At 50.8% G+C, this 23,847-nt stretch overlaps 1 protein-coding gene across 7 annotated transcripts in view; it reads left to right on the top strand.

The window, feature by feature from the left end:
• The window catches only part of SAFB2 (scaffold attachment factor B2), a 41,247-nt gene extending 21,172 nt beyond the window's left edge, over positions 1 to 20,075 (top strand). The window contains exons 13-22 of one of the 7 annotated variants that reach the window (XR_007476344.1): positions 803 to 894; positions 3,685 to 3,821; positions 5,449 to 5,739; positions 6,730 to 6,870; positions 8,070 to 8,112; positions 9,453 to 9,583; positions 11,218 to 11,330; positions 11,456 to 11,522; positions 12,218 to 12,364; positions 12,695 to 13,172. Coding sequence is in view for 4 of the 7 variants with exons in the window: in XM_049707562.1 (XP_049563519.1) it covers positions 803 to 894; positions 3,685 to 3,821; positions 5,449 to 5,739; positions 6,730 to 6,870; positions 8,070 to 8,112; positions 9,453 to 9,583; positions 11,218 to 11,330; positions 11,456 to 11,522; positions 11,812 to 11,962 (1,166 nt within the window). In the remaining 3 variants the exon portion in view is untranslated. The other 6 variants (XR_007476342.1, XR_007476341.1, XM_049707563.1 and 3 more) reach the window with 6 other exon arrangements.
• Positions 20,076 to 23,847: the final 3,772 nt, after the last annotated feature.

Below are 23,847 nucleotides of genomic sequence, written 5' to 3'. Positions count from 1 at the left end.
AGACTCCACAGAAAGTTTTGTGGGGAAAAGTGAAACCAGTGCGCTCCCCCCCACACACACATGCCCTCCACCCCCTTTAAAACAGAAACAACCCAACCCTCTGGAACGTTGGAATTTGGTACGGCACATTACAAGTTACATCTCAAGTGTTTGGAGTAATTTACCAGCAGTCTCAAGAGCACCGTGTTTTTAAAATGTTCCTTCAGTATTGTAAATCTCCGTAAATCAGTAATTGTTCCGGTGGTTAGAGCCTGCTTACCATTTCATTGAGGGGAAAATCAGTTTGGAAGCCTTTATTGCAGTAGATGAATGAGGAGAGCCCACCTGTCTCGCGGGGCCCTCCGAGCTGGCAGGCCATGTCTGACTCAGCACAGGGGCCTGGGTTTTGCAGAGCTCTCCAGAACCTGTGGGAGGAATGCACGTCGAAGTGCATGATCCCTGGAGCCACTGGGGTTTAGCGTGGGGGTGAAGGAGGCCTGAGTGTGGGACGTGTTTGTGCCCACGTTGCAGAATGCAGTTTAATTCCCGTTTACGCCGTAAGGTGTGAACAGATCACACCACTTCATTCCAGATGAGCAAAGGCCTGTTGGGGTGCCCCGTCCACCTCAGACCTGCTGTTGCCATGTGGGCGTCACTGACCTCACATCACAGAGGGGAGAGAGATGGGGCGCCGAGGCTCCAGAGCTTATCAGCAGTCATTGGAGGGCGTGTCCAGAGCCCCCGGTTGGTGGGGCTGCTGCCTGCGGTCAGGAGCTGGGGGGGGTCAGCATGATTTCGTAAGTGGCTGTGTTTTCTCCTGAAGGAAGCAGAGGCATGGAACGAACAGTTGTGATGGATAAATCGAAAGGGGAGCCTGTCATTAGTGTGAAAACCACAAGCAGGTCAAAGGAGAGAGTAAGTATCGCTTCTGCCCTCTCAAGTCTAGCTAGTTCTAATGGTGGTTTAACAACCACTCGGATTTGCAGTATAAGAACAACGTTGTTTCACCTTTGAAGTGTTAAGAAAAAGAACTCAAAAGGCGTATTAACTATTTAGAGTATATGTACAGGCACGAACTAGGTTCTGAAACTTATTTCAAAACAATACTTAACTGTGTTTGCTCCCCATAAATGTGTTGACCCTTTGCCGGTCCTGTTAGGTTATAGGTTATACTGTTTTCTAGAAGGAGAATTGATTCACAAGTTGGATGGAATGGGCAAGACCCAGGGCTTGTCAAGTTGGAAGGCAGGTTCTACTCTTTGGTTAATCTAATAGTACTTTATTTATTTTCTTTAGTTTTTCTAGTCTCCTATTAAATTAACCAAAAAGAAAAGTAGAGTCCACCCTAAAACCGTCTTCCATGTTATCAGAGAATGAGCTCCACCGCTTCTGTGGGCCATGCTGCTGGACAAGCTAGTTGCTTGTCCATTTTGCTGCTTCTACTCTGGAAAACAAAACCCTCTGCATCCAGCTGAAGGTTCTAACTAAAAGGTTAATGAGGAGAGTAATGCTGTGTTAGTGAGTGCAGAGCTAACAGTATTCATCCAAGAACACTTTGTGTTCTTGACACTTAATTTTGAAATGAACATTTGGGTTCTATAAAGCAGCAGTTCCTAATGCTGTTTTTCCTCTGGGCTATAGGAAAATCATAAAATACAGAGAAATCTAGAGAAGAAAACCCAAAAAGGCCTATAATGTTACCACCCAAATAACTCTGATGTTAAAAAAGTAACTAATAACGCAGGCCTGATTAGAACATACATGTAGTATAGAAAGATACAAGGTAAGCGAAGCAGAAGCCTGTGCTCTGCATGGGCTCCCCTCAAAGGGCATTACACATGCGGCACATGTGTCTACACTCTGAAACACCATGGGGAAAGGGTCTTCCCATAACTTGGCTGCTGTACACCTCTTTGTATGTGATGTCTTGGAGAGCTTTGTGTATTGAGACATACAGTTCTGCTTTTTCTACTTTTAAAAAAATGTTTTTAAAATTTGAAATAATTACAGATTCACAGGAAATTGAGGCCCAGGAACCCGTCACCTGGTTTCATCCAGTGGCTCCATCTCGTGTAACCGTGTAGCACAGTCACAGAGCCAGGAGGGTGGCATAGAGGGTGTGAACAGTGCTAGGACATTTTGTCACCCGTGTAGATTTGTGTCCCATCACCACAGTCCAGATGCAGAACTAGTCCATCAGCACAAAGATCTCCTCCTTGGTATCCCTTTATTGTCACACCCACCCCACCAGCCCATCCCCAGCGCCGGGAAACCTCTAACCTGTCTTACATTACCAGCATGTTGTCGTTGTGAGCAAGTGTATAAATGGAATCGTGCAACCGTGACCTTGAGATTGGCCTTTTCCCTCAGCGTGATGTCCCTGAAATCCATCCAGGTGGTGGTGTGTGTCCTTTTCCTTGTAAAGCTCGTATCATTTCAGCTTACGGATGCACCTTGATCATTTTTAACCAGTCCCCTGGTGACGGACGTTTGGTTGTTTCCACATCCCCTATTGAAAATGGCTGTAGTGCAACATTTGCGTGCACGCCTGTTGGCAGTGTTGGTCCAAAGCCGCCAGGATGTTGTTCATTGTGATAGATACTATCAGAGTGCCCTTCAGAAAGGTTATAGAGGATACTTAGGTTCACTGAGTGTGTAGCGTGTGCTGGGCTGCTAGGAAGTGGCCGAGGCCAGGCTTGAACTTGGAGTCGGATTCGGCACCTCCACTGCCATGCTGGCCTCCCCAGAAGATCACATCCGTACCTCGGAACATAGGGCATCTGCCCTTCCTCACTCCAGTCTGCAGTGTGTGTGATCAGACTCTCAACTCTGCCCATCTTGAGGGTAATGGCGATGTTTTGGGTTGCAGATCTGTCCCTGTAATGAGGGTGTCCTCTGTGTCCCCCTCCTTTGCCTATCTTTCTTTTGGATTGCTTTGTCTTTCATTGACGTTTTTGCCCCTTAGTGAGCGAATTAAGAAAATAAGCTGAGGAGCTTTTGAATAGTGTCTCCCAGGGCCCCCTTCCCTGGAGATTCTGAGGTGGCGGGTCTGCAGGAGGCCCTGGGTTCTGAGCTACGTAAAAACTTCTGGGAGAGTCTGCTTGTGGCCAGTTTGGGAGTCCCAGCCTTTGAGAGCCTCAGAAATGGGTATTGGCTGTCATTGTTTCCTGTCTTCTCCCAGAAATGTAAGAGCATAGAAGTTGCCCACTGGTACTTTCTGCCTTACTGGCAGTGCTGTTTTACATTCAAGTGCCTTTGGTTGGTTCTTTTTTGAGGCCACATGCCTGAGGCCTGAGCCAATAGCTGAGAAGTGAAAAACGCAGCCCCTCCTCCAGCTGTCTGTCTAGACAGCTGCTTCGACAGCTTCCCCAGTGAACGAAGGGGTCGCTGCGGGCATCGAGTGCACATGGCCTGTGCCTCTGGGGAGCCTCGTTTTGCTTTAGATAATGCAGAGCGCTTGGCTCTGCTGCTGCAGAAAAACTGCTGAGGTTTCACCCCACCTTTTCTCTGCCATTAATGCCCTTTGAAAGCAAGACTCTAGCAGCGTAACTCAGATGGCGGTGTGAGGCGGCCTGTGCTGGGGCCTCCCTGTAAACTACGTGGGATTGAAGGATCTTAGTCTAGTCCAGATGTGCATACTCCACTTGCGTCATGCATCTGTTGTCAGCATTTTCCTAACATTAATAAACCAATTTTGGTAAACAGAGCTCAAAGAGTCAGGATCGCAAATCGGAAAGCAAAGAGAAGAGAGACATCTTGTCCTTTGACAAAATCAAAGAGCAAAGGGAACGAGAGCGCCAGAGGCAGCGGGAACGGGAAATCCGAGAGACAGAGAGGCGGCGGTGAGTGGGGGCCGAGCGAGGCCGGCGGGTCCGTGGTCTCCTCTTGGGAGGGTTGCTCTTCCTCCTAAGCGAGTCGCCTGTGTGGCTGTGGCTCACTGGCCTCCTAGTGTGTTTCCTCTGAGAGCGAAAGGCGGGGGCGTTCACACTGGCCCATGGTAGTCCCGTGACATTTCATCAGAGCCCGTTTCTGCTCAGCAGCATCTCCTCTGGCTGAAGTTGCACCCTGGACCAGGTAGCAAGCGGACCCACGCTGCCTGTGGCTTTGGTAGAAGGGTCTCCAGGGTTGAGGCCTCAGTTTTTGCCGCCAAATCCTTCCACGTGAATTAGATCAACATGGCAGCCCAGGAACAGGCTGGCCTGTTAGAGCTGTGATTCACATCTTTGCTCCTGAGACGTCTGCGTTTCATGGCGTTTTCAGGCAGCAGCGGTCCCACAGCGATTCTGTGCTCCTTTGCTGAGGAGATGGTTTGTTGAAGCAGGCTTGTCATTTCCATTTTCGCTTTCTGCCATTTCACACCAGGTTGTCTAGAGCTCCCTCGTCATTTTCCCTTAAACGTCACCCAGTGAAGTTGTGATACTGCAGTGTTTGGGAAACTTTCTTGAGCTAAGGCAGATCATGTAGAAACTTCTCCAGTTTGCTTTTCCAAAACAGTGTGATTTCAGCCTCTGCATATGGGGTTTAGCAAGTAAAAATTTCTTGATCATTTGGAGATGTTTTGCTTCCAGCTGGCTTGCCCTTGGTTTGGACCTTTCCCAGGCACCGTGGGAGGGTGTGAAGAGAGCAGAACGGGTTTCCCCAGTCCCCGCTCAGCTCCTGGTGTGCGGTGGCTGATAAATGAGACCACCGTCCCCTTCGCTGGTGACTGGCCTTCTCCTTTCCCCACCCCCTCTTAGGTCCCTTCAAAATGACGTGCTTATTAAAAATACAGCCTTGGGCTTCCCTGGTGGCGCAGTGGTTGAGAGTTCGCCTGCTGATGCAGGGGACGCGGGTTCGTGCCCCAGTCCGGGAAGATCCCACATGCCATGGAGCGGCTGGGCCCGTGAGCCATGGCCGCTGAGCCTGCGCGTCCGGAGCCTGTGCTCCGCAACGGGAGAGGCCACAACAGTGAGAGGCCCGCGTACCGCAAAAAAAAAAAAATACAGCCTTGTAGAGGGGAGGGGTGACAAAAAGTGTTGATTGTCCCTCTTCAGGGAAAGCTACTGTCATCCGTATCTCCAGGGTTTTCTCTGTGCCCAGCAGCTTCAGAGTGGCAATTATCCTTTGCTTTGCTTACTTTCCTGACCTTTATTTAGCTATGGCTTTGTTTTGGTGCTCTTTGAGCCAGGTCCTCCTGGTCTGGACCTGAGGCTCTGTGTCTGCTCGTCATCACCCCCTCCCTCCCAGCTCACCACAGCTTTGCTGTTTGGAGAAAGGGAAAGTGTGGAGATTGGGGTTTCTGGCCGATCGAGCAGCTTAGGGAGCTGGTTAGTGCCTGCCGCCTAGTAGCTGGCAGGGGGCAGCCAGGCCCGGGGCGAGCCAGTTCCCATCCGGGAGCTGGAAGGTTCCAGACTCCTTCGGAGGACGACGTCTCGATGGCCGGGCGCCACCACGTCGGGAAGTCAGGGCGGCCTTCCTGTGTTCCCCCAGAGAGCGTGAGCAGCGTGAGAGGGAGCAGCGCCTCGACGCCCTCCACGAGGGGAAGGAGAAGGCTCGGCTGCAGCGGGAGCGCCTGCAGCTCGAGCGCCAGCGGCAGCGGTTGGAGCGGGAGCGGCTGGAACGGGAGCGGCTGGAACGGGAGCGCGAGCGCGTGGAGCGGGAGCGCCGGAAGGAGCAGGAGCGCATCCAGCGGGAGCGCGAGGAGCTGCGGCACCAGCAGGAGCAGTTGCGCTACGAGCAGGAGCGCCGGTCGGTGCTCAGGAGGCCCTACGACGTTGGGCGGTAAGGCCCCCGGCCCGGAGCGGGGCGACGGGGCGCTGCTCCTGACGTTGAAAGAGCCACCCCGCTCCTGTCCACCTTAGTGTAGGGAGTCGGAGGTGTTTCAGACAGAAACTGGGCCTCTGGACGCTTGGGCAAGGCTCCTTGCTGCCACCTCTGTGGCCAGTGCAGCGTTTTTTCCCCACCCGAGTTATTCTTCAGAGAATCTTGATTGTTGCCACTTGCTGAAGGGTTTGATGCTTTCTCCTAGGCCGTCCTGCTATTCGCACTGTGGCTCCTGGTGGAGCATGACCACTGTCTAGTGGGTAGGAGACAACCAAGCATGCGTTATGCCGCATTCACTGCCGTCTCCGTCAGGCTCGTGTGTCCTCCTAGAGGGAGAGGCTGGGTGCTGTGGAGAAGGAGATTGCCTTCCCACTCAGAAAGTAGGTTTATTGCTCTCCAGCTTCTCTGAGCGGCTTAATTGATGGTCACCCATCACCCCACCACCTGTGAGCCTAATTTTCTGGTAAAAATCAGGAAGAAGATAATTGGATACCATCCCGAGTTGTATATAGTTTGCCATCACCCGATCTAATTCCCTTTGCTTCTGCAAAAGCTCAGAGGGAGGTTCAGGTTAGCATAGCAGACGAGGAGGTGAGAACGTGGTGACTCGGAACCTCATTCCAGGAGAATCAAAGATTTCATTGCACTTGCATCTGAGCTCATGTGGGGATCAAGGTATTAACAACTTTGTGACACAATTAGCTCACAGCGGTTCTTTTTTCAGGATTGTCAGATGAGAATGCCAGTATGCCTTTTGGCAGTTTGGGGGATTTTAATTTATCAAATCAAAGCGATAATGATTGAATGTTTAGATTTTAGCCCTGCGGGACATTTTAAATGATACTGGGTCTGGAGAGAGAGCTCCCCTCCCCACTTCTGCCCTCTTTCTTTTTATCCTCATTCTCTTTCATAAATGAAATTTGCATTCTTTTTAAAATAAAAAAACAGGCGAGATGACGCCTATTGGCCAGAGGGAAAGCGCATGGCCATGGAGGACAGATATCGCCCAGACTTCCCTCGGCCCGATCACCGTTTCCACGACTTTGACCACCGTGACCGGGGCCAGTACCAGGAGCACGTGGCTGACAGGTCAGTGCCCCACCCCACTCCTGCAGCAGGGATCGGTCTCCGTCTGTTCTCTTAATGTCTGGTGCACTCGTGAGGTTCCTAGTGGGTGCCTCTGACCGTCACACGTGGGATTTAGAAACAGACCTTGAGCAGGACGTTGGGATTGGTGGTCATGTACGGCATCCTGGCTTTGTCTAGGGGGAAGGCACTTCGGAGCACGTTTCATGCACTGTCCTCTTAGAACAGATGGGCCCTGGGCAGGACCTGAACCTTGGCTTCCCCCATGCTCAGCTCTCTTGGGGGTGGCCCTGGGCTCTGGGTTTCACAGCTCCCTGTGGGGTCTCCACGGCCACACTTCCTCCCTGTCCCTCCCACTGGCACAAGCTGCTCTGGAGCACCGGGCTTTGAGGAGCGTGTGGCCCGGCCTCCTTGTTCACACAGATGAGAAAGCAGTTTAGAGAAAGGCCATGACCTGCCTGAGCAATCTGCGGGGGTCACTGACTGGCATGGGGTTGTGCCAGCCCACGTGAAGAGAGCTGACTGCGGAATGTGGCAGAGGTCCTGTTAGGCCTACTTTGTGTTTCGAGGGTCTGGGTGGGTTATTTTTTTTTGCCAGTGCCTTTTTAATGAAGACTATATCTCGTTTTTTAGAAAAGCAGCCCTCGATTTTTCCAGTTTAAGAATTCTCTCTTTAGGTTTCTCATCATGCTCCCCTGAGCTGCATATCCTTGAGCCATTTCCCTGCTCATTAGCTCTGGGAAGGAAGAGTTGGCGGGGGGGGGGGGGGGGGGGGGGGGACGACACAGGCTGAGAAGCAGCTCGTTTAATTAATTATGGCTGGAATTGGTTTCAGATGTGGCGTGAGTCATGTGTGTTGGGTCAGACTAGAGGTTAGGTACCTGCCGAAGCTTATTACCTGACTCGTCATCAGGCCACAGATAAAATTATAGGCATTAGCTTCATGGTGTGGGTCTCTACTTCTGAGACCCCTCTAAGGGATTTTAGTTCAGTAAAACCTTCGTTCCCACCTTCTTAGGATCCCACTTCACTCCTACCCCCAGAGAAAGCTGTGAGGCAGTTTTTTTTCAGGCCAGTAAATTACAGTTCTCATGTGGTAAAAGGGGATAAGTACTCTAATTGTGTAACTCTTCTGTGTGGTCTGCAGCAGTGTTGTGTAGAGCCATCAGGTGCCTTTGGAATGAGACATTTCTTTTTTGCAGGAGGGAAGGTTCAAGGTCAGTGATGGGAGAGCGAGATGGGCAGGTGAGTAAAAGCCAGATAGCAGGCCGGGGCGTGCCTGCTTCTGTGGGGTGGGTGGGGCGTGGAGATGTCAGTTCTGGCCGGTGAGTAGATGTGCACAGAAATGATTGGTTAGTGAGTCTGTGTTTTGTATTTTATTTATTTATTTATTTATTTTATTTTTAGTCTGCATTGGGTCTTCATTGCTGTGAAGTAGCGGGGGCTACTCTTTATTGCGGTGTGCGGGCTTCTCATTGCGGTGGCTTCTCTTGTTGTGGAGCATGGGCTCTAGGCATGCGGGCTTCAGTAGTTATGGTGCGTGGGCTCAGTAGCTGTGGCTCACAGGCTCTAGAACGCAGGCTCAGTAGTTGTGGCACACAGGCTTAGTTGCTCCACAGCATGTGGGATCCCGGACCAGGGCTCGAACCCATGTCCCATGCATTAGCAGGCAGATTCTTAACCACTGCACCACTAGGGAAGTCTCGAATCTGGAGTCTGTTTTTTAACACAGGTAGGGCTTGTTTTTCGTTTTATTCAGTAGAAACTAATTGAAGAGATACTTGGTTGCCTACATGTTTGGAGTGCCTTGAGTCTAGGCACTGTGGGATGCCCCAGCGGGGGCTTAGTGGCCTGTTAGGGGGTCATTTAGGTCATGTTTTGGGGCATTCCTCTGTGTCGGGTACTGGGATGGGTCCCCGTGTCTGATAGTCTGCAGGTTCCCTGTGAGAGGTGCCTAGGGTGTCAGCTCAGAGAACAGAGGAGGCCTCCACGAGAAAGGTGGGGGACGGCATCAGAATCATGGCTTTTTAAAACAGGGGTGTGGGTTTTGAGAGAGTGCTATATTCTCTCTTGCTCCCCAGGTGTGCTGGCTTCCTGAGCACTGACTTGGTTGGCCAGGGGTACTAAGCCGTTCCTGCCTTCAGTACTTGCCTCCAGGCCTCCACAGTAGTATGAGCAGAGAGGGCTCTGAGGGCGCTGGCCTGCCCTAGGGGTGTGGGGAGGGCCCTCCTGTCTCCAGCAAGAAGCAGGTGCCCTGACTGTTCAGGGATGGCGGGTCTGAGTGACTCTTCTCAGTGGACCCCGAAGCATGGGGCTCTCCACGCTCATGGGTGGGAGGGCCCGCTGCTGGCCCTTCGTGTGGCACCAGTGATGGAGCTTTAGCGGAGCTTGGGGTTCTCAAGGAGGGGGTCAGGAAGTGCCCGAAGGGGCCTGGGCAGGTCCTCGTGGGTGGCTGGGGTGCTGAGCCACACCCCAGCGCGCTGAGGCAGGGTCTGCAGGTTTCCGAGACCCAGAAGGTAGGCCTGCCGCGAGCTTGTCTGGGAGCCATGTGACTGGAGTCGCCCTGTCCCTCTTGTGCCTTCCAGCACTACTCAGACGATCGCCATGGCCACGGAGGACCACCAGAGCGCCATGGCCGCGACTCCCGAGACGGCTGGGGTGGCTACGGCTCCGACAAGAGAATGAGCGAGGGCCGGGGGCTGCCTCCTCCCCCCAGGTTAGCGGGCAGGCCACAGAGGGGCTGGGCATCACTGTCCTCACCGGGTGACAGGTTGGCGTCTCTGAAAGTGAACTGGGCGTGTGTACCTGCCAGGTCGCCTGGAACAGCTCCTCCTGGCCTTGTGTGGGCTCTGCCTGCTGAAGGCGGCAGCCCTGAAGCCGTCTAAGGCTTGTCCCCATCAGTAGTAGAGAAGCTTTACCCCACCCTACCCCTGAAGTTGTCTTTAGGTGTTTGTAAGGCCGGTGTCACGGCTACCACAAGTTTCTGCTGCACCTCTAGGTGGGTTTTTGAGTGTTGATCAAAGACTGGAGTGCCAGTGTGATAGATGAGAGTGTTCTTTCCTGAGCGACCTACTTAGCACTGGGTCCTTTCATGTCGTTTAGTCCTATTTGCGTTAAGTTTAAATGGGCGAGCTCCTGCACTGACAACAGGTTGCACTGTGCAGCGTCACCGTGTGACTAGGGGGCTGTCACCTGAGACCATAGGCGTTGCACGCACTGAGGTGCACTCACCCTTGCAGACAGGTATGGGGGGTCTGCTGGCTTCCTGGTCCTGGGCCTCAGAGTGGTGGTCACCGGCGGGCAGTGCCCTCGTCCTTCCACACCCAGCCTGGGGCCGGGAGGCTTTCCTGTAGGCCTCCAGGGGCTGTTGGCACCTGCACGTGGGTACCGTGTTTGGATTTTCATCTCCCGGGGTTTCTGTCTGAAACCGTTTTTAAATAGCTTTTTTGAGATATAATTCACATGCTGTGCAGTTCACTCATTTAAAGTGTGCAATTTGATGGCTTTCAGTTAATTCATAGAGTTGTGCATCCATCACCACAATCCATTTCAGAGCATTTCTATCACCCCCGAAAGAAACCCCCGTTAGCAGCCACTCCCCATCCCCCTGGCAGCCACTAACCCACTTCTTTCCCTGTGGATTTGCCTGTTGTGGATGTTTCACATGAGTTGGAATCACACAGTGTGTTGTGTTGCCTTTTATGTCTGGCTTCGCTCACTGAGCATCGTGTTCTCAAGGTGCATCCTTGTTGTAGCGAGTGTCAGTGCTTCATCCCTTTTCAAGGCTGATTAATATTCCAGTATGTGGATGGACCACATTTTGTTTATCCATTCATTAGTTGATGGACACTTTGGTGGTTTCCACTTCGGGGCTGTTACGGAATCATGCTGCTAAGAACACTGGTCTATGAGTTTTCGTGTTAACGCATGTTTACCGGTCTCTTGGTTAGACACCTCGGAGTGGAATCTCTGGGTCATACGGTCGCTCTGTGTTTAAGCTTTTAAGGAACCACTACACTGTTCTCCAACGAGGCTGCACCATTTTACATTCCCACCAGCCCAGTGTGAGAATCCCTGTTTCTGCACACCTTCACCAACACTCGTCCTTGTCTTTTAGATAATAGCAGTCCTAATGAGGGTGAGGTGGTTGTGATGGTAGCTGTGCTGAACACCTACTTGTGTGCTTACTGGCCAAGTGTGTATCTTTGGGGAAGTGTCTGTTGCCATTCTTTGCCCACTTCTCTCAGAAACCCTTGACAGTGGGGCACGAGCCCCCAGAGCCCCCATGTCACAGCCTCACGTTAGAGGCACAGTGGGACCATTGTGTATCTGCCTTTCGTTTTGGCAAAGAGGTGGCCGTGACTGGGCGGAGCACAGCCAGAGGCTGGAGGAGCATCAGGAGCGCGCCTGGCCGGGCACAGTGGATGCGGGCACGGCGGGCCGGGAGCACTTGCGGTGGCAAGGTATGGGTTCACCCCTGCCTGCGGGTCGGGAGGGCCTCCAGGGGAGGGACAGCCACAGTCCCAGCATGCTCCAGAGGGCCAGCTTTTCCAGGGCTTCCAAGTGCAGACTCTTTCTTCTCTTCCAGGTGGTGAGAGGGGCCTGCCTGGGCCCTCGGGGCCAGGGCATGTGGCAAGTCGGGGTGGAATATCGGGGTAAGAAGTACTGTCCGCGGATAAAATTGATTTGTTCCCACTTCTCACTTCCTCTCCCTTTCTGCATGCTTGATCCACTTTCGGGGTCGAATGCTTTGAGAACAAACCCCCAAAGCAGCTCTTGGCAACTTATGCAGCTAACGCTCTTCCCCGGAATGCGACCCGTGGTTATGATTTTCCTCACCTGGAAAAAGCCAAGGGGCTCTAAAGGCCACAGAGCCCTATGCTGCAACGTGACACAGTGAGAACACAGGTGCTTCCGGGGCCAAACGTGTGCCTTTGTTCCTAGGCGAGGCGGCTTTGCACACGGCGGGCATGCCCAGGCTCACGTGGTGCCCTCCGGAGGCCTCGAGGGTGGAGGAGTGGCCGGCCAGGACCGGGGCAGCAGAGGTCCGCACCCCGCCCCCCACCCATACCCCCACTTCACCCGCCGCTACTAGAGCCCACCCACCCCGCGTGTCCTGGTAGGCAGGCAGACGTACTGTCAAGTCTATTAGCCAGAGTTACCTTGAACTTGTGGAATCTTTTAAGAAACAGAAGCAAATCCTGCCACCGTGTTGTAGCTTAATACAATGTGAATCCACTTATTTTTTCTTTTTTTTAAAATAAATGTGTTCTTGTTCTGCCATTTGTAAGACAGGGTTTCTGTTAACGAGGCATTCCATTTTCCGTTAATAAAAGTTTATGGTTCGCAGCTGTGTGTGTGTCTCAGTGATGACAGAGCAGAGAGCAGTGTCAGCCCTCGGCGGCACCGCTTTTGTTTGGGTAGCAGAGGCCGGCTCGTGTTCCTGAATTCTCACAGCTCTCAATGAAGTGGGGCTGTGCACCTCCCCATCTTACAGGTGAGGAAATAGCTGCGGGGTCAGATCATTTGTCCGAGAGCTTGTAGGTGGCAGAGCTGGGATGGGAATTAGGAATTCTTCCCTGAGGGGAGGTGTGTGTGCGCATCGGGGGGCCCTGGGACCAGCACTTCACCTCTTCTGCTGGGGTGCCTGGGGGTGTCCATGCAGTGGTGGTGTGCGTTTTGGGGGCCTGGCTGAGGGCTGGGGATGGGGCAGACCCTGCCTGGTGTGAGCCCAGCTATATCCCATCCGCCCGTTTTTCTGGAAATGCAAATTCATAGGTGAAATCTCATTTGTGATTATAAGCAGCAGCAATCTTCTTCATTAAAGACCCCTGTGTGGCCAGAGGGGCCATCTCTGTTCCTCTGGAAGGATCGTGGCTGCCCACGCACAGCTGATGTCGGGACACGGAATGGGTGACTGCAGGCTTGTTGGGGCAGAAGCCATGAATGAGGTGGCCTGGTGGCCACAAGACTGATCTGGGACCTGCGCAGGGCCTGGGGTCAAGAGGGACGCTGGTTTCCCGCGAATCTCAGCCCTGGACCGGCGTGGTCTGGATTGGCGTGTGAAGAGTTAACCCATGTGCCGCCTGCTGGCAACCTGATTCCCTCCCTCCCCTCCGTAACTAGGACAGCCACCCCACAGGCCCCGGAACAATTGCCAATTCTCCTGGAGTTCCCTGTGTTCCTGCTGGGGTGTTTAGTTTGAAAAGAGCAATCTGAAAACCCTGCCCAGCTTGCCGAGGAAGCCGGCCCTCGAGTCCTGTCTGCTTGAATTGCCCAAATAAACACCTCATGCGCTTCCTTCACCGCAGGGGCTTTTAGAGTCATTTTCCAATGACAGGTTGACAGGACGACGTCTCCATGGTGCAGTCGGGGCCAGTGTGGCATGTTTTCTCCTGCATGGAGAGCTTCATCTCCCCACCCGGCAAGCTAGTCTAGAAATTGGGGTCCGGGTGTCCCAAGTTGGCCAAGAGAAGCCAGATTCGACTTGGGGTTGAGGGTGAGACCGGTTGTCAGATCTTGTCACAAGATAGGAGCAAGTCCTGAAGTGCAGAGCCAGGGCTTGACCAGGGCACTGCCGCCCAGCTGGCCCGAGGGGACCCCGGGAAGCGTGGAGGGTGTGGGCCAGTCCCCCCGGACAGCCTGTGGGGAGAGACAAGTCCTTTCCTCATTAGCTGGGCCTAACACCAGTCTCTGTTTTACATGGATACATAGGACAACATTGATTGGCCACGGCTGCCGTACTCCGCAGGACAGACTGGCTGATATAAACAAGGGAAATTTATCCTCTCCCAGTTCCAGAGGCAGGAGTGCTTGATCAGGTGTCAGCAGGGCTAGTTCCTTCTGAGGCTGGGGGGCGGGGGTGGGGGCGGAGGGTAGGGAGGGGTATCTGTTCTAGGTCCTCTCCCAAACTCTGGTGGCAGCTGGCAGTCTTTGGCATCCCTTGACTTGTACGTCCATCACCCCGTCTCTACCTCCTTCACCCAGCCTTCTCCCTGTGTGTGTGTCTGCGTCTGAATTTCAGACTGGATTTAGGGCCCACCCTACTGACCTCATGTGAACTTGATTACCTCTGTACAGGCCTTGTCTTCAAATACAGTCACATCCCAAGGTCCTGGGGGCCAGGACCTCAACATGTGAATTTGGAGGGGGACACAGTTTACAGTTTTCATACATACAGATTTTTCAGGAGTGCAACTTCTGGATAAATTGAGGGAAAACGGCTTTTGTCATTTAGTCCAGAACCTTACCAAGAGTTGTTCACCGTTTCTGTGAACAGACCTGCGGGGTCTAAACACCTCCCCTGCTGCTTCTGTCTGAGATTAAACGTCTGAATAGACCCATGCGTCTGCGCACTTCATCTTGTACATGATATAACCGGGGCTTGTGCCCCAGCGTTGACAGGCTAAATTAGACAGCACTTATCAGACATTATTTTCTTTTTATTTCTTCTGCTTGTATCTGATAGAGCATCATATGGTTGGGTTGCTGGTGGTTTTGTTTTTTTTAACTGTCATTAGGTTATATTCAGATTTTTATTTCAGGAGAGAAAAGGGAGGTGGAAGAAAAGATTTGTTATAAAAAGTATCTGCTAATGGACACTTGGGTGGTTTCCACCTTTTGGCTCCTATGAATGAATCATGCTGCTTATAAAGACAAGTTTGCCTGTAGGTCTTTGCACAGCTCTTTTCTATCCTCCTGGGTGTATACCTGGGAGTGAAATTCCTGGCTTATATGGTAATTCTATGTTTAACTTTTGAGGAACCACCAGGCTGTTTTCCACAGCGTCTGCCCCATCTTACATTCCCACCAGCCCTGCACGAGGGTTCCAAGTGTCTCTACATCTTCACCAACACTTGTCTTCTGGGTGTGTTTGTTTTCTTATATAATAGCCATCCTAATGGGTGTGTAGTAGTATGGATAAACAAATTGTGGTCCAACCATACAGTGGAACATTAGCCTTCAAAAGGAAGGAGGTTCTGACACCTGCTACAACAGGGATGAACCTTGACATGGTACTCAGTGAGAGAAGCCAGAAACAAGGACAAATACTGATTCCATTCATAGGAGGTCCCTAGAGGAGTCCCATCCATAGAGACAGCAGGTTGATGGTGGGGGCTGGGGGAGGGTATGGGGAGTCAGTGTTCAATGGGGACAGAGTTTCAGTTTGGGGAGATGAGAAAGTTCTGGAGATGGATGGTGGAGATGGTTGCAGGACAATGTGAATGTGCTTAATGCCACTGAGTTGTGCACTTAAAAATGGTTAAGATGATAAATTTTCTAAAAAATGTTATTGAAGTATAGTTGACTTACAATACTGTGTTAACTTCTGCTGTACAGCAAAGTGATTCAGTTATGTATATTCCTTTTCATATTCTTTTCCATTATGGTTTGCCACAGGATATTGAGTATAGTCCCTGTACTATACAGTAGGACCTTGATGTTTATCCATCCTATATATAATAGTTTCCATCTGCTAACCCCAACTCCCAGCCCACCCCTCCTCCCCTTGGCAACCACAAGTCTGTTCTCTATGTCTGTGAGTCTGTTTCTGTTTCGCAGATAGGTTCAGGTGTGGCATATTTTAGATTCCACATATAAGCGATATCATATATTTGTCTTTTTCTGACTTACTTCACTTAGTGTGATAGTCGCTAGGTCCATCCATGTTGCTGCAGATGGCATTATTTCATTCTTTTTTATGGTTGAGTAATACTCCTTTGTGTATATATGTACCACATCTTCTTTATCCATTCATCTGTCAGTGGGCATTTAGGTAGTTTCCATGTCTTGGCTATTGTGAATTGTGCTGCTGTGAACGAATGTAGGGGTGCATGTATAAGATGGCAAATTTTTATGTGTATTTTGCCACAATTTTAAAAAATGTTTTAAAGGTTGAGGTGGAGGCTGTTCGGTGTCATAGGAGTGAGAGCCACTGGAGTAGCCTCGGGTGATGGCTTGGAATCCAACCTACCTATCTGCCCATGGGGAGTTAATAGTTCCTCCCTGCTTTGGCTTCCTTAACTGGAAATACGATAGTATTTACCATTAGAGGGTCTTTGCAAAGATTAAATTAGCTGATATACATAAAAAAGCTCAGAATTGCTCCTGGCATACAGTAAGTGCTCAGTACGTGTTGGCAGGCCCTGGGAGGCCTGCAGGAAGAGGACCTAGGGTGCTCGTGCCTTCCGGGAGACCTGTAAGATGTTTTGAGGCCTGGGGAGGAAGAGCTATGATCGGCTCCAAAAATACAAAGAGAAAACTGCAACATCAGAATGAATACCTTATCAAATGTCTCCACATTTACAAAAAATGTGTCAGCTTCGTCAACTGCTAAATTTTGTATTCATAAAGATTTCATTACATTTCAAAACAGTTCCTAGGTTAAATTTTCTCACTGTGCAGGAATTCCCAAGCCTGCATGGTGATTGCCAGTCTCAAATTGCATGCGTTAACTCTTAGTTAAATAATTTCAAATGCAAGGGTCTAAAAAGACTTTCGAGTTTTTTAAAGTACAGCCACAAAGTTGTCAGTTCGTGGGGATGTGGTGCTTTTTAACTGGTTTGCAGGTTGAGGGACGGGGTCTCTACTGAGTTCTCCCAGTGCTGCCCCACCCCCATCCTCCAGAGATGAGACCATCCCTACTTCGGTCACACGGTTCACAGGATCAAAAAACCAGAAAATCAAGACATGGTTGGTTAATACACCTGGAATGTGGGAGACACATAGTAAATACTTATCGAATCTACGGGAAGGAGAAAGAGAGAAAGAACACAAAAATTCTGTATCTTCAGGTTTTCAGAACACTATTCCTCGTCTGGCCTATTGGGTCTTACAGGACCTGGCAGAAAATTCCCCTAGTTTAGAATGTCTGACGGGACACCAAATCTTGTAGTGCCTTCAGTAAACACCAGGTGGCAGATGATCCCTGCTGAGATTGAGAGGGAGCGCTGCAAAAGCTGGGACGTGTGCAGTAGTAAGGCTGCTGTTCCTGAGGAAGGACAAAGGAACACCTCTAGCAAGAGTTATCTGGGGGGAAGGGGCTTCCCTGGTGGCGCAGTGGTTGAGAGTCCGCCTGCCAATGCAGGGGACATGGGTTCGTGCCCCGGTCTGGGAAGATCCCACATGCCGTGGAGCAGCTGGGCCTGTGAGCCATGCGCGTCCAGATCCTGTGCTCCGCAACGGGAGAGGCCACAGCAGTGAGAGGCCCGCGTACCGCAAAACAAAAACAAAGACAAACAAAAAGAGTTACCTGGGGGTGGAGGGAGGTGCTTGTTTATTTTTAATTTTTTAAAAAAGTTTTGGCCGTGCCACGCAGCTTGCGGGATCTTAGTTCCCTGACCAGGGATTGAACCCGGGCCCTGGCAGTGAAAGTGCTGAGTCCTAACCACTGGACCACGAGGGAATTCCCCAGGAGGTCCTTGTTTAAAATTCAGGTTCCCAGGCCCCAAATTCTGATCTACTGATCTGATTCAGGCCCTCCCTCCAGTCACTCCTGGGATGCTGACTGTTGAGAAGAGGTTTCCAGGGGATCTTCACCGCGGCCCTGTCAGGGAGGCCCCCATGCGGGCCAGGTGATTTATGTGAGATCAAGCCAGGCTGGAGAATAAATAATCCCAGCTCAGCCCTTCGCCACCTGGATGACGTTGAGCCAGTTACTTTGAACACCTGAGTTTTCTCATTGTAAAATGGGCAGGGGGATTTCTGAGGACACAAGGAGATGATGCATTTAAAGTGCTTTGCGGGACTTCCCTCGTGGTCCAGTGGTTAAGACTCCGTGCTTCACTGCAGGGGGCACGGGTTCGATCCCTGGTCAGGGAACTAAGACCCCACACGCTGCGAGACATAGCCAGCAAATAAATAAAATTTAAATTGCTTTGTACAGTACCCAGCATCTAGTGGGTGCTTAGCCAATGATTGTGGTTGCAGTTCATTCTCCTAGAAGAGCCAGGTCTAAACTGGGGCCTTCCGCCTCCTTGCAGACTTGGGGAAGGGGTCGGATCGGCCCCCATTCCCACCACAGATGTGATCTATGATGTTGCATTAACAGTTTTTCAAACAAGAGGCGCTGTTTGGGCCTCTGCAAAGCTGCACGCTGCGGGGTTAAGTGCCAGCAGCCACTGATGGTGCCTCGCAGCTGCTTCCAATCCTGCAGTCAGACCCACCTCGTGCCAACCAGCCGTGAAACTGCCGGGCGCCCCACATACTCAGCCACAGAAACCTCACATTGGCCCCCCGTGGGGAGGCTCGTAAAACGCACTGAAGCTTCCTCTGCTTGGATGCTGCCAGCCACGGTGGACCAAATATTTACAGACTCGGCTGAAATGAGACCCAGCAGGGCAGGTTTCACAGGTGGCCCAGAAAAAGTCCCCTCACCCCCTGTCCTTGGGAAAACAGGGCACAGAGTGACAAGCAGCCCATTAGGCCAAGGCCCACACCCCCAGCAAGGCAAGATGGGGGAGCTGGGCTCAAGAGAGCTTATCTGTTTAGAGCCAAAGGCATTTCCTGTGTGTCAGGTTCTGTGCCAGGGACACAGCAGTGACCATGACTGAGACAGATCTGCTCTTTGGAGCCCAAGGGAGGGTTTCAAGCAGGAGGTGGAGTGCGCCTGGCTTCCTGAAGGAGGTGACTGGAAGGGCATTCCAGGAGAGGGAACAGAATGTGCAGGAGCCCCCAGGAAGGAACAGGTGCAGCACCTTGGAGGAACTCAGCAAGCAGGAATGTGGGTGACTTGGGGTCAGAGTGGTCTCCAAAGTCCTGGGCAGGTCAGGGATCAGGCCACCAGCCCACAGGCCATGGCATGTTTCAGCAGGGTTCAAGGGTGTCCATCACTGTCTCTTCCTGGGCCCTTCCTTGCTTGGGGGTCCAAATATTCACTGTCCCTGCCCCCCACCCACCATGCAACCAGCACTTTCTGCCTCTGGGGAGCCCGCAGCCGCCAGCCCTGTGGAAGGTGAGCTCATGGCCAGGTTATCTGGACAAAGATAACAGCAGGGGAACCCCGTGCAGCCTGCAGGCATGGGGTCCCCTCCACAAGGACCAGAATATAGGAAGTAGGAGCAGGCAGGCTACAAAGCTGATGAAGTTGGTCATCACTCTCCACCTGGACTGAGTCATGAATGGCAGGAAGTGCCAAGATGCCATGGGGGGACAGGGCACAGGGGATGTCGCTAATGGGGGGGTAGCTCAGTTATAGACGAAGAGGTGGGGGGAAGGGTGGGAGAGGGAGACAGAGATGGAGAGATACAGACACAGAAGGAAAAAGAGGCAGCAACGCACAGAGAAGAGAGACAGAGACTGAAACACAGAGAAATAGAGACACACAGACTCAGAGAGAGAGAAAGCTGACACGGATGGATACCCCGGGACCCACAGACCCGCAGAGATGTTGAGCCACGGGGGCTGCTATGCCCCCTGTGCCCACCGGGTGGCGCCAGAGAGCCACACGCTGCACCGCAGCCATCCCTGCCTGGCGCTTCCTGCAGCCCGAGTCCCTTTCTCTCTGCCTGCGGTTCCTCTATTGCTCCACTGCCGCCTTAGCGGGAGGCCCTGGACCCCAGAGTGGAGACGGAGGTGGAGGTTGGAATAGGGGTTTCCGCAGGGATCGAGGGTGTCCACAGCCCCCATAACCTGGACACCCCCCGCCAAGGCTCTGTGCGTGTCTCCTGTGCGTATCTGTGTGTGTCTTGGAGTGTGTTTGCATTGGTCGTGTGTGTGTGTGTGTGTGTGTGTGTGTGTGTGTGTGTGTCGGGGTGTGTATCTAGACGGTCTCTGTGTGTGTCTCGTTTTGTCTCAAGGTGTGTGTGGTGTTTGTGTGTGTGTGTGAGGGGCTGTGGGCGTCTCTGTGTGTCTGGTATCTCCATGCCCCCAGAAACCTGACACTCTCTTCTCCTCTCACCTTCCCTGGCAGCTCTGCACGGAGTCACCCAAAAAATTTGAGAACCAAAACATTTATGGAGACTTACTGGTGTCCAGAGTCTCTACTGGGATGCCAGAGGAAGTGCTCCCTGGAGCGACAAGGATGGGTGTTCATGGAGCTGACTGAGCAAAATTTAGGTTCTGCTAAACCCAAGCACCTACTTTGTGCTACTTTCATGCTGTGGACTCAGTTTCCTCATCTGTGAAATGAGCCTGAAATTAATACCAGCCTCATAGCATTGCTGTGAAGTGATTAAGTGAGTTGAGGAGATACCAGACACACAGAGACGCCCACAGCCCCTCACACACACCTTGAGACAAAACAAGACACACACGGAGACCAGCTAGATACACACCCCAAGACACACACACACACACAACCAATGCAAACACTGCCTGGCACACAGCCTAAGGACTTAGTAAGTATCAGAAATCATCTCTTTTGATCCTTTTAACTACAAACACATCCATTAACCCATGGGTCAGTGGGAGCCCCTGAGAACTCTCCACTCACCACTAGGGATCTGAGGGTTGTCTTAAAGACCCAAAGAAGTGGATACTCAGATTATCTGCCTCCACACAAACTTCCCTTTTGGTCTAGTCCACTGGTTCTCAAACTTCACTGTACAGAAAAATGAGAAGATTAGATCATGCTGGGTATATAAATCAAAGCCAGTTGCTGTCCCATACACCAGGGACTCAGCAGTGAACAAAACAGGCAAGGATGCCTGCCTTAGCGGACTTTGTGTTCTAGTGGGAAAAACATAATAAATGAAGTTCATCTGTCACTCAACAATGGTGAGTCATGATAATTAGTTACTATCCATCAATTTGCTTTCGATAATTTTGCCATCTTACCTTCCAAAAAGATAGTACTAACTTACACAGTAACAGAGGTGAACGTCAATTGCCTTGTAACCTCACAGAATCTAATATGATCAGATATCTTTTTTGACTATTATAGTGAGAATTCTAGAGTGGTTAAACACATTTTCATGTAAAAGTCTTCGTCTTTTTTTTTGTTTCACTTTTTTTATTACAATGTCCCATCTATGTCTTTTGTGTGTTCAAAGTGGCATCCATGTTCTTTGCATGTCTCTATTCTTATTTATTTCTCACAACTCTTTATATATGAAGGATGCCACTTTAAAAATGTTAGTGGCAAATAGCCTTTGTTTCTAATAGAGCTAAACTGGAATAACACAATTTATCAACAGGGACCACCAAGAATCCTCATTTGTCAGACATCCTAGCAGTGAATTCCTTATGAAAACCCAGTGGAGGGGGACAGATGGGTCCAAGAAATAGTAGCTAGGAAGAGAGCATTTTGACCTGAGACAAAGCCCTTCTCAGATCCTTAGCTGAGAAAATGTATCCATCTTCTGAACTGGATTCAGCACTGTCAGGGACAATTCTTTGTTTTTTGTTTTTTTTTTTTGGCTGCACAGAGCAGCATGTGGAACTTCCCTGACCAGGGATCGAACCTATGTCCCCTGCACTGGAAGCATGGAGTCTTAACCACTGGACCACCAGGGAAGTCCTGTTAGGGACATTTCTAACATATAAATTAGATTATGCCACTCCCTTGCTTCAAACACTCCCATGGCTCCTCATTGCCTTTAGACGGAAATCCAATCTCCTCTCCACACCCTTCCCAAAGCCACCCCCAAGCACCACATTTTCCTTTTTGCACCACCTCCAGATAGAGAGGCACCCTGAGCCTTTCCATTAACTCACTCCTGCCATGTTCCAGGAGCTCTACCTTCAGGTGTGGCTTTGGGAAAGTGATTTCCCTCTCCAAGACTCAGTGTTGTCATCTGAAAAATGGGATAACAAGTACAGACCTCATAGGATTGGTGGCAGGGACCCCATGGGATAACTGTTTGTAAAGCTTGATGGGATGTCCATTCGCTTTTTCCAAAGCCTTTTCAGCTTCTCCCTGGGAGGTGGGGGACCTTGGCAAACAGATGCTCCTGGAACTCACTTTCTTGATCTTAAAAGGAGGATATAAAGTTAGTACCATCACTGTCTAGGGAGAGCAAACTCACTCAAGGAGTGAGTTGGACCTAGGGTTATAGGGAATTCACATCCCTATAATCCCTGGAGGGTCCACAGATGCCACTTGGATTGGGGGCCCAATGGAGCGTCTTTTAAAAAAATTTTTTTTTATTGATGTATAGTTGATTTACAATGTTGTGTTAATTTCTGCTGTACAGCAAAGTGACTCACTTATATGCATATATACATTCTTCTTTATATTCTTTTCCATTATGGTTTATCCCAGGATATTGAACATAGTTCCCTGTGCTATTCAGTAGGACCTTGTTGTTTATCCATTCTATATAGAATAGTTTGCATCTGCTAACCCCAAACTCCTAATCCATCCCTCCCCCATCCCCCCACCCCCTTGCCAACCACAAGTCTGTTCCCTATGTCTGTGAGTCAGTTTCTGTTTCGTAGACAGGTTCATCTGTGGCATGTTTTAGATTCCACATACAAATGATGTCATATGGTATTTGTCTTTCTCTGTCTGACTTACTTCACTTAGTATGATAATCTCTAGTTGCATCCATGTTGCTGCAAATGGCATTGTTTCATTCTTTTTTTTTTTTAATGGCTGAGTAGTACTGCACTGTATCCAATGGAGCTCCTTATATGGAAAAAGTCATTCACAAGTTCTTCTTGTAAACATTATGTGGGCCTCCAGCCCCAGAAAAAAATAAACAAAAACCAAAAACACATTCAGCTCCTGGGCTTCCAGTTTGAGAGACCTCTGATCCAAGGGGACAAGTCTAGGTAAGAAGCCTGTGTCACAAGAGGCTCCTTGGGATTCGAGAATTTGGCAAATTCAGTGGGTATGTCACAGATAGGGGCAAGTTAGCACAGCGCCGACCCTCCCTATCTGCCTGCAGTATTGGTGGGATGCAGGCCCCCATCCACACATATGCCTTCTGCCTCTGACGATCCATGCATTCTCTTCCCTGCAAGACAGCCAGAAGTGATGTGTTGAATACCATTCAGGACCCCTGCTCTAGGATTCTTTTTTTTTTTTTTGGCCATGCTGCATGGCTTGGGGGATCTTAGTTCCCTGATCAGGGATCGAACCTGGGCCCCGACAGTAAAGGTGCTGAGTCCTAACCACTGGACCAGGGAATTCCCTGGGAATTCCCTCTAGGATTCTAAAATGTTCCGGAGGAGGGGAGACTGTTTTGAGGATCTAGAATGCCGGGCACTCCAAGATTCTGGGAGTCCATGATTTTGGAGATCCCATGATTCTGAGCCTCCCAGGTCCCAGAACTCAGGGATTCACCGAGCTTGTCACTGCCCGCTTGGGTCCTCCATAATCGCCCGTGACAGATAATACAGTGTCTCGAGGCAGAAACCAAGATCCCTCTAATCCGGCGGCCTAGGCAGAGGGCCTACTGCCCGGAGCCACCTGGCTTTAACGGCTTCATGAGAAAGTCAGAATTAATTGGAACTGGCACCCGGCAGTCACAGAGCTCAACGCGGCTAGCTTGGCCTCCATATGTTAAAGCCGAGTGTCTCTGGGTCTTGCTCTGACCTGTTCGAAACACCAGCAGGTGTGTTGCCTGAAACCTGGAGCTTAGCCTGACAAGGGAGGTGGCTGGGACCGTGGTGACCCAGTGCCACAGGTAGAGCCAGCCGGCCCACTCTCCCTGACACAGTGTACACCAGCCTGGGCCCTCATTCTGTCCCTTGTCTGGGCCTCAGTTTCCCTCCTCTGTTCAGTGAGATCAGCCTCAGGTTTCCTTGTGGATTACATGTAAATTGCTCAGCGTGTGTGTTGTACTGTAATCCATCCTTGGGCACCTGGGTAGAGTCCCAGAAGGGATATAGCGACTTCTCATTTCAATAGCTATTATCAGAGAGATTATGCCATTTCACACTCCAAACCCCAATGCATAATATTGCTCTTTTCCCCAAACCCCAGCAACATGGTGAATTATCAAACTTTTTCATCCTTAGCAACCTGGTAGATTTTTTAAAAGTATTTCATGGTAGTTTTATTTTATATTGACCTTACCATGCGTGAGAATGAAC

Source organism: Orcinus orca, chromosome 3 (assembly GCF_937001465.1).
Source record: "Orcinus orca chromosome 3, mOrcOrc1.1, whole genome shotgun sequence".
Taxonomy (NCBI): domain Eukaryota; kingdom Metazoa; phylum Chordata; class Mammalia; order Artiodactyla; family Delphinidae; genus Orcinus; species Orcinus orca.
This window is presented reverse-complemented; position numbering and strand designations above follow the sequence as displayed.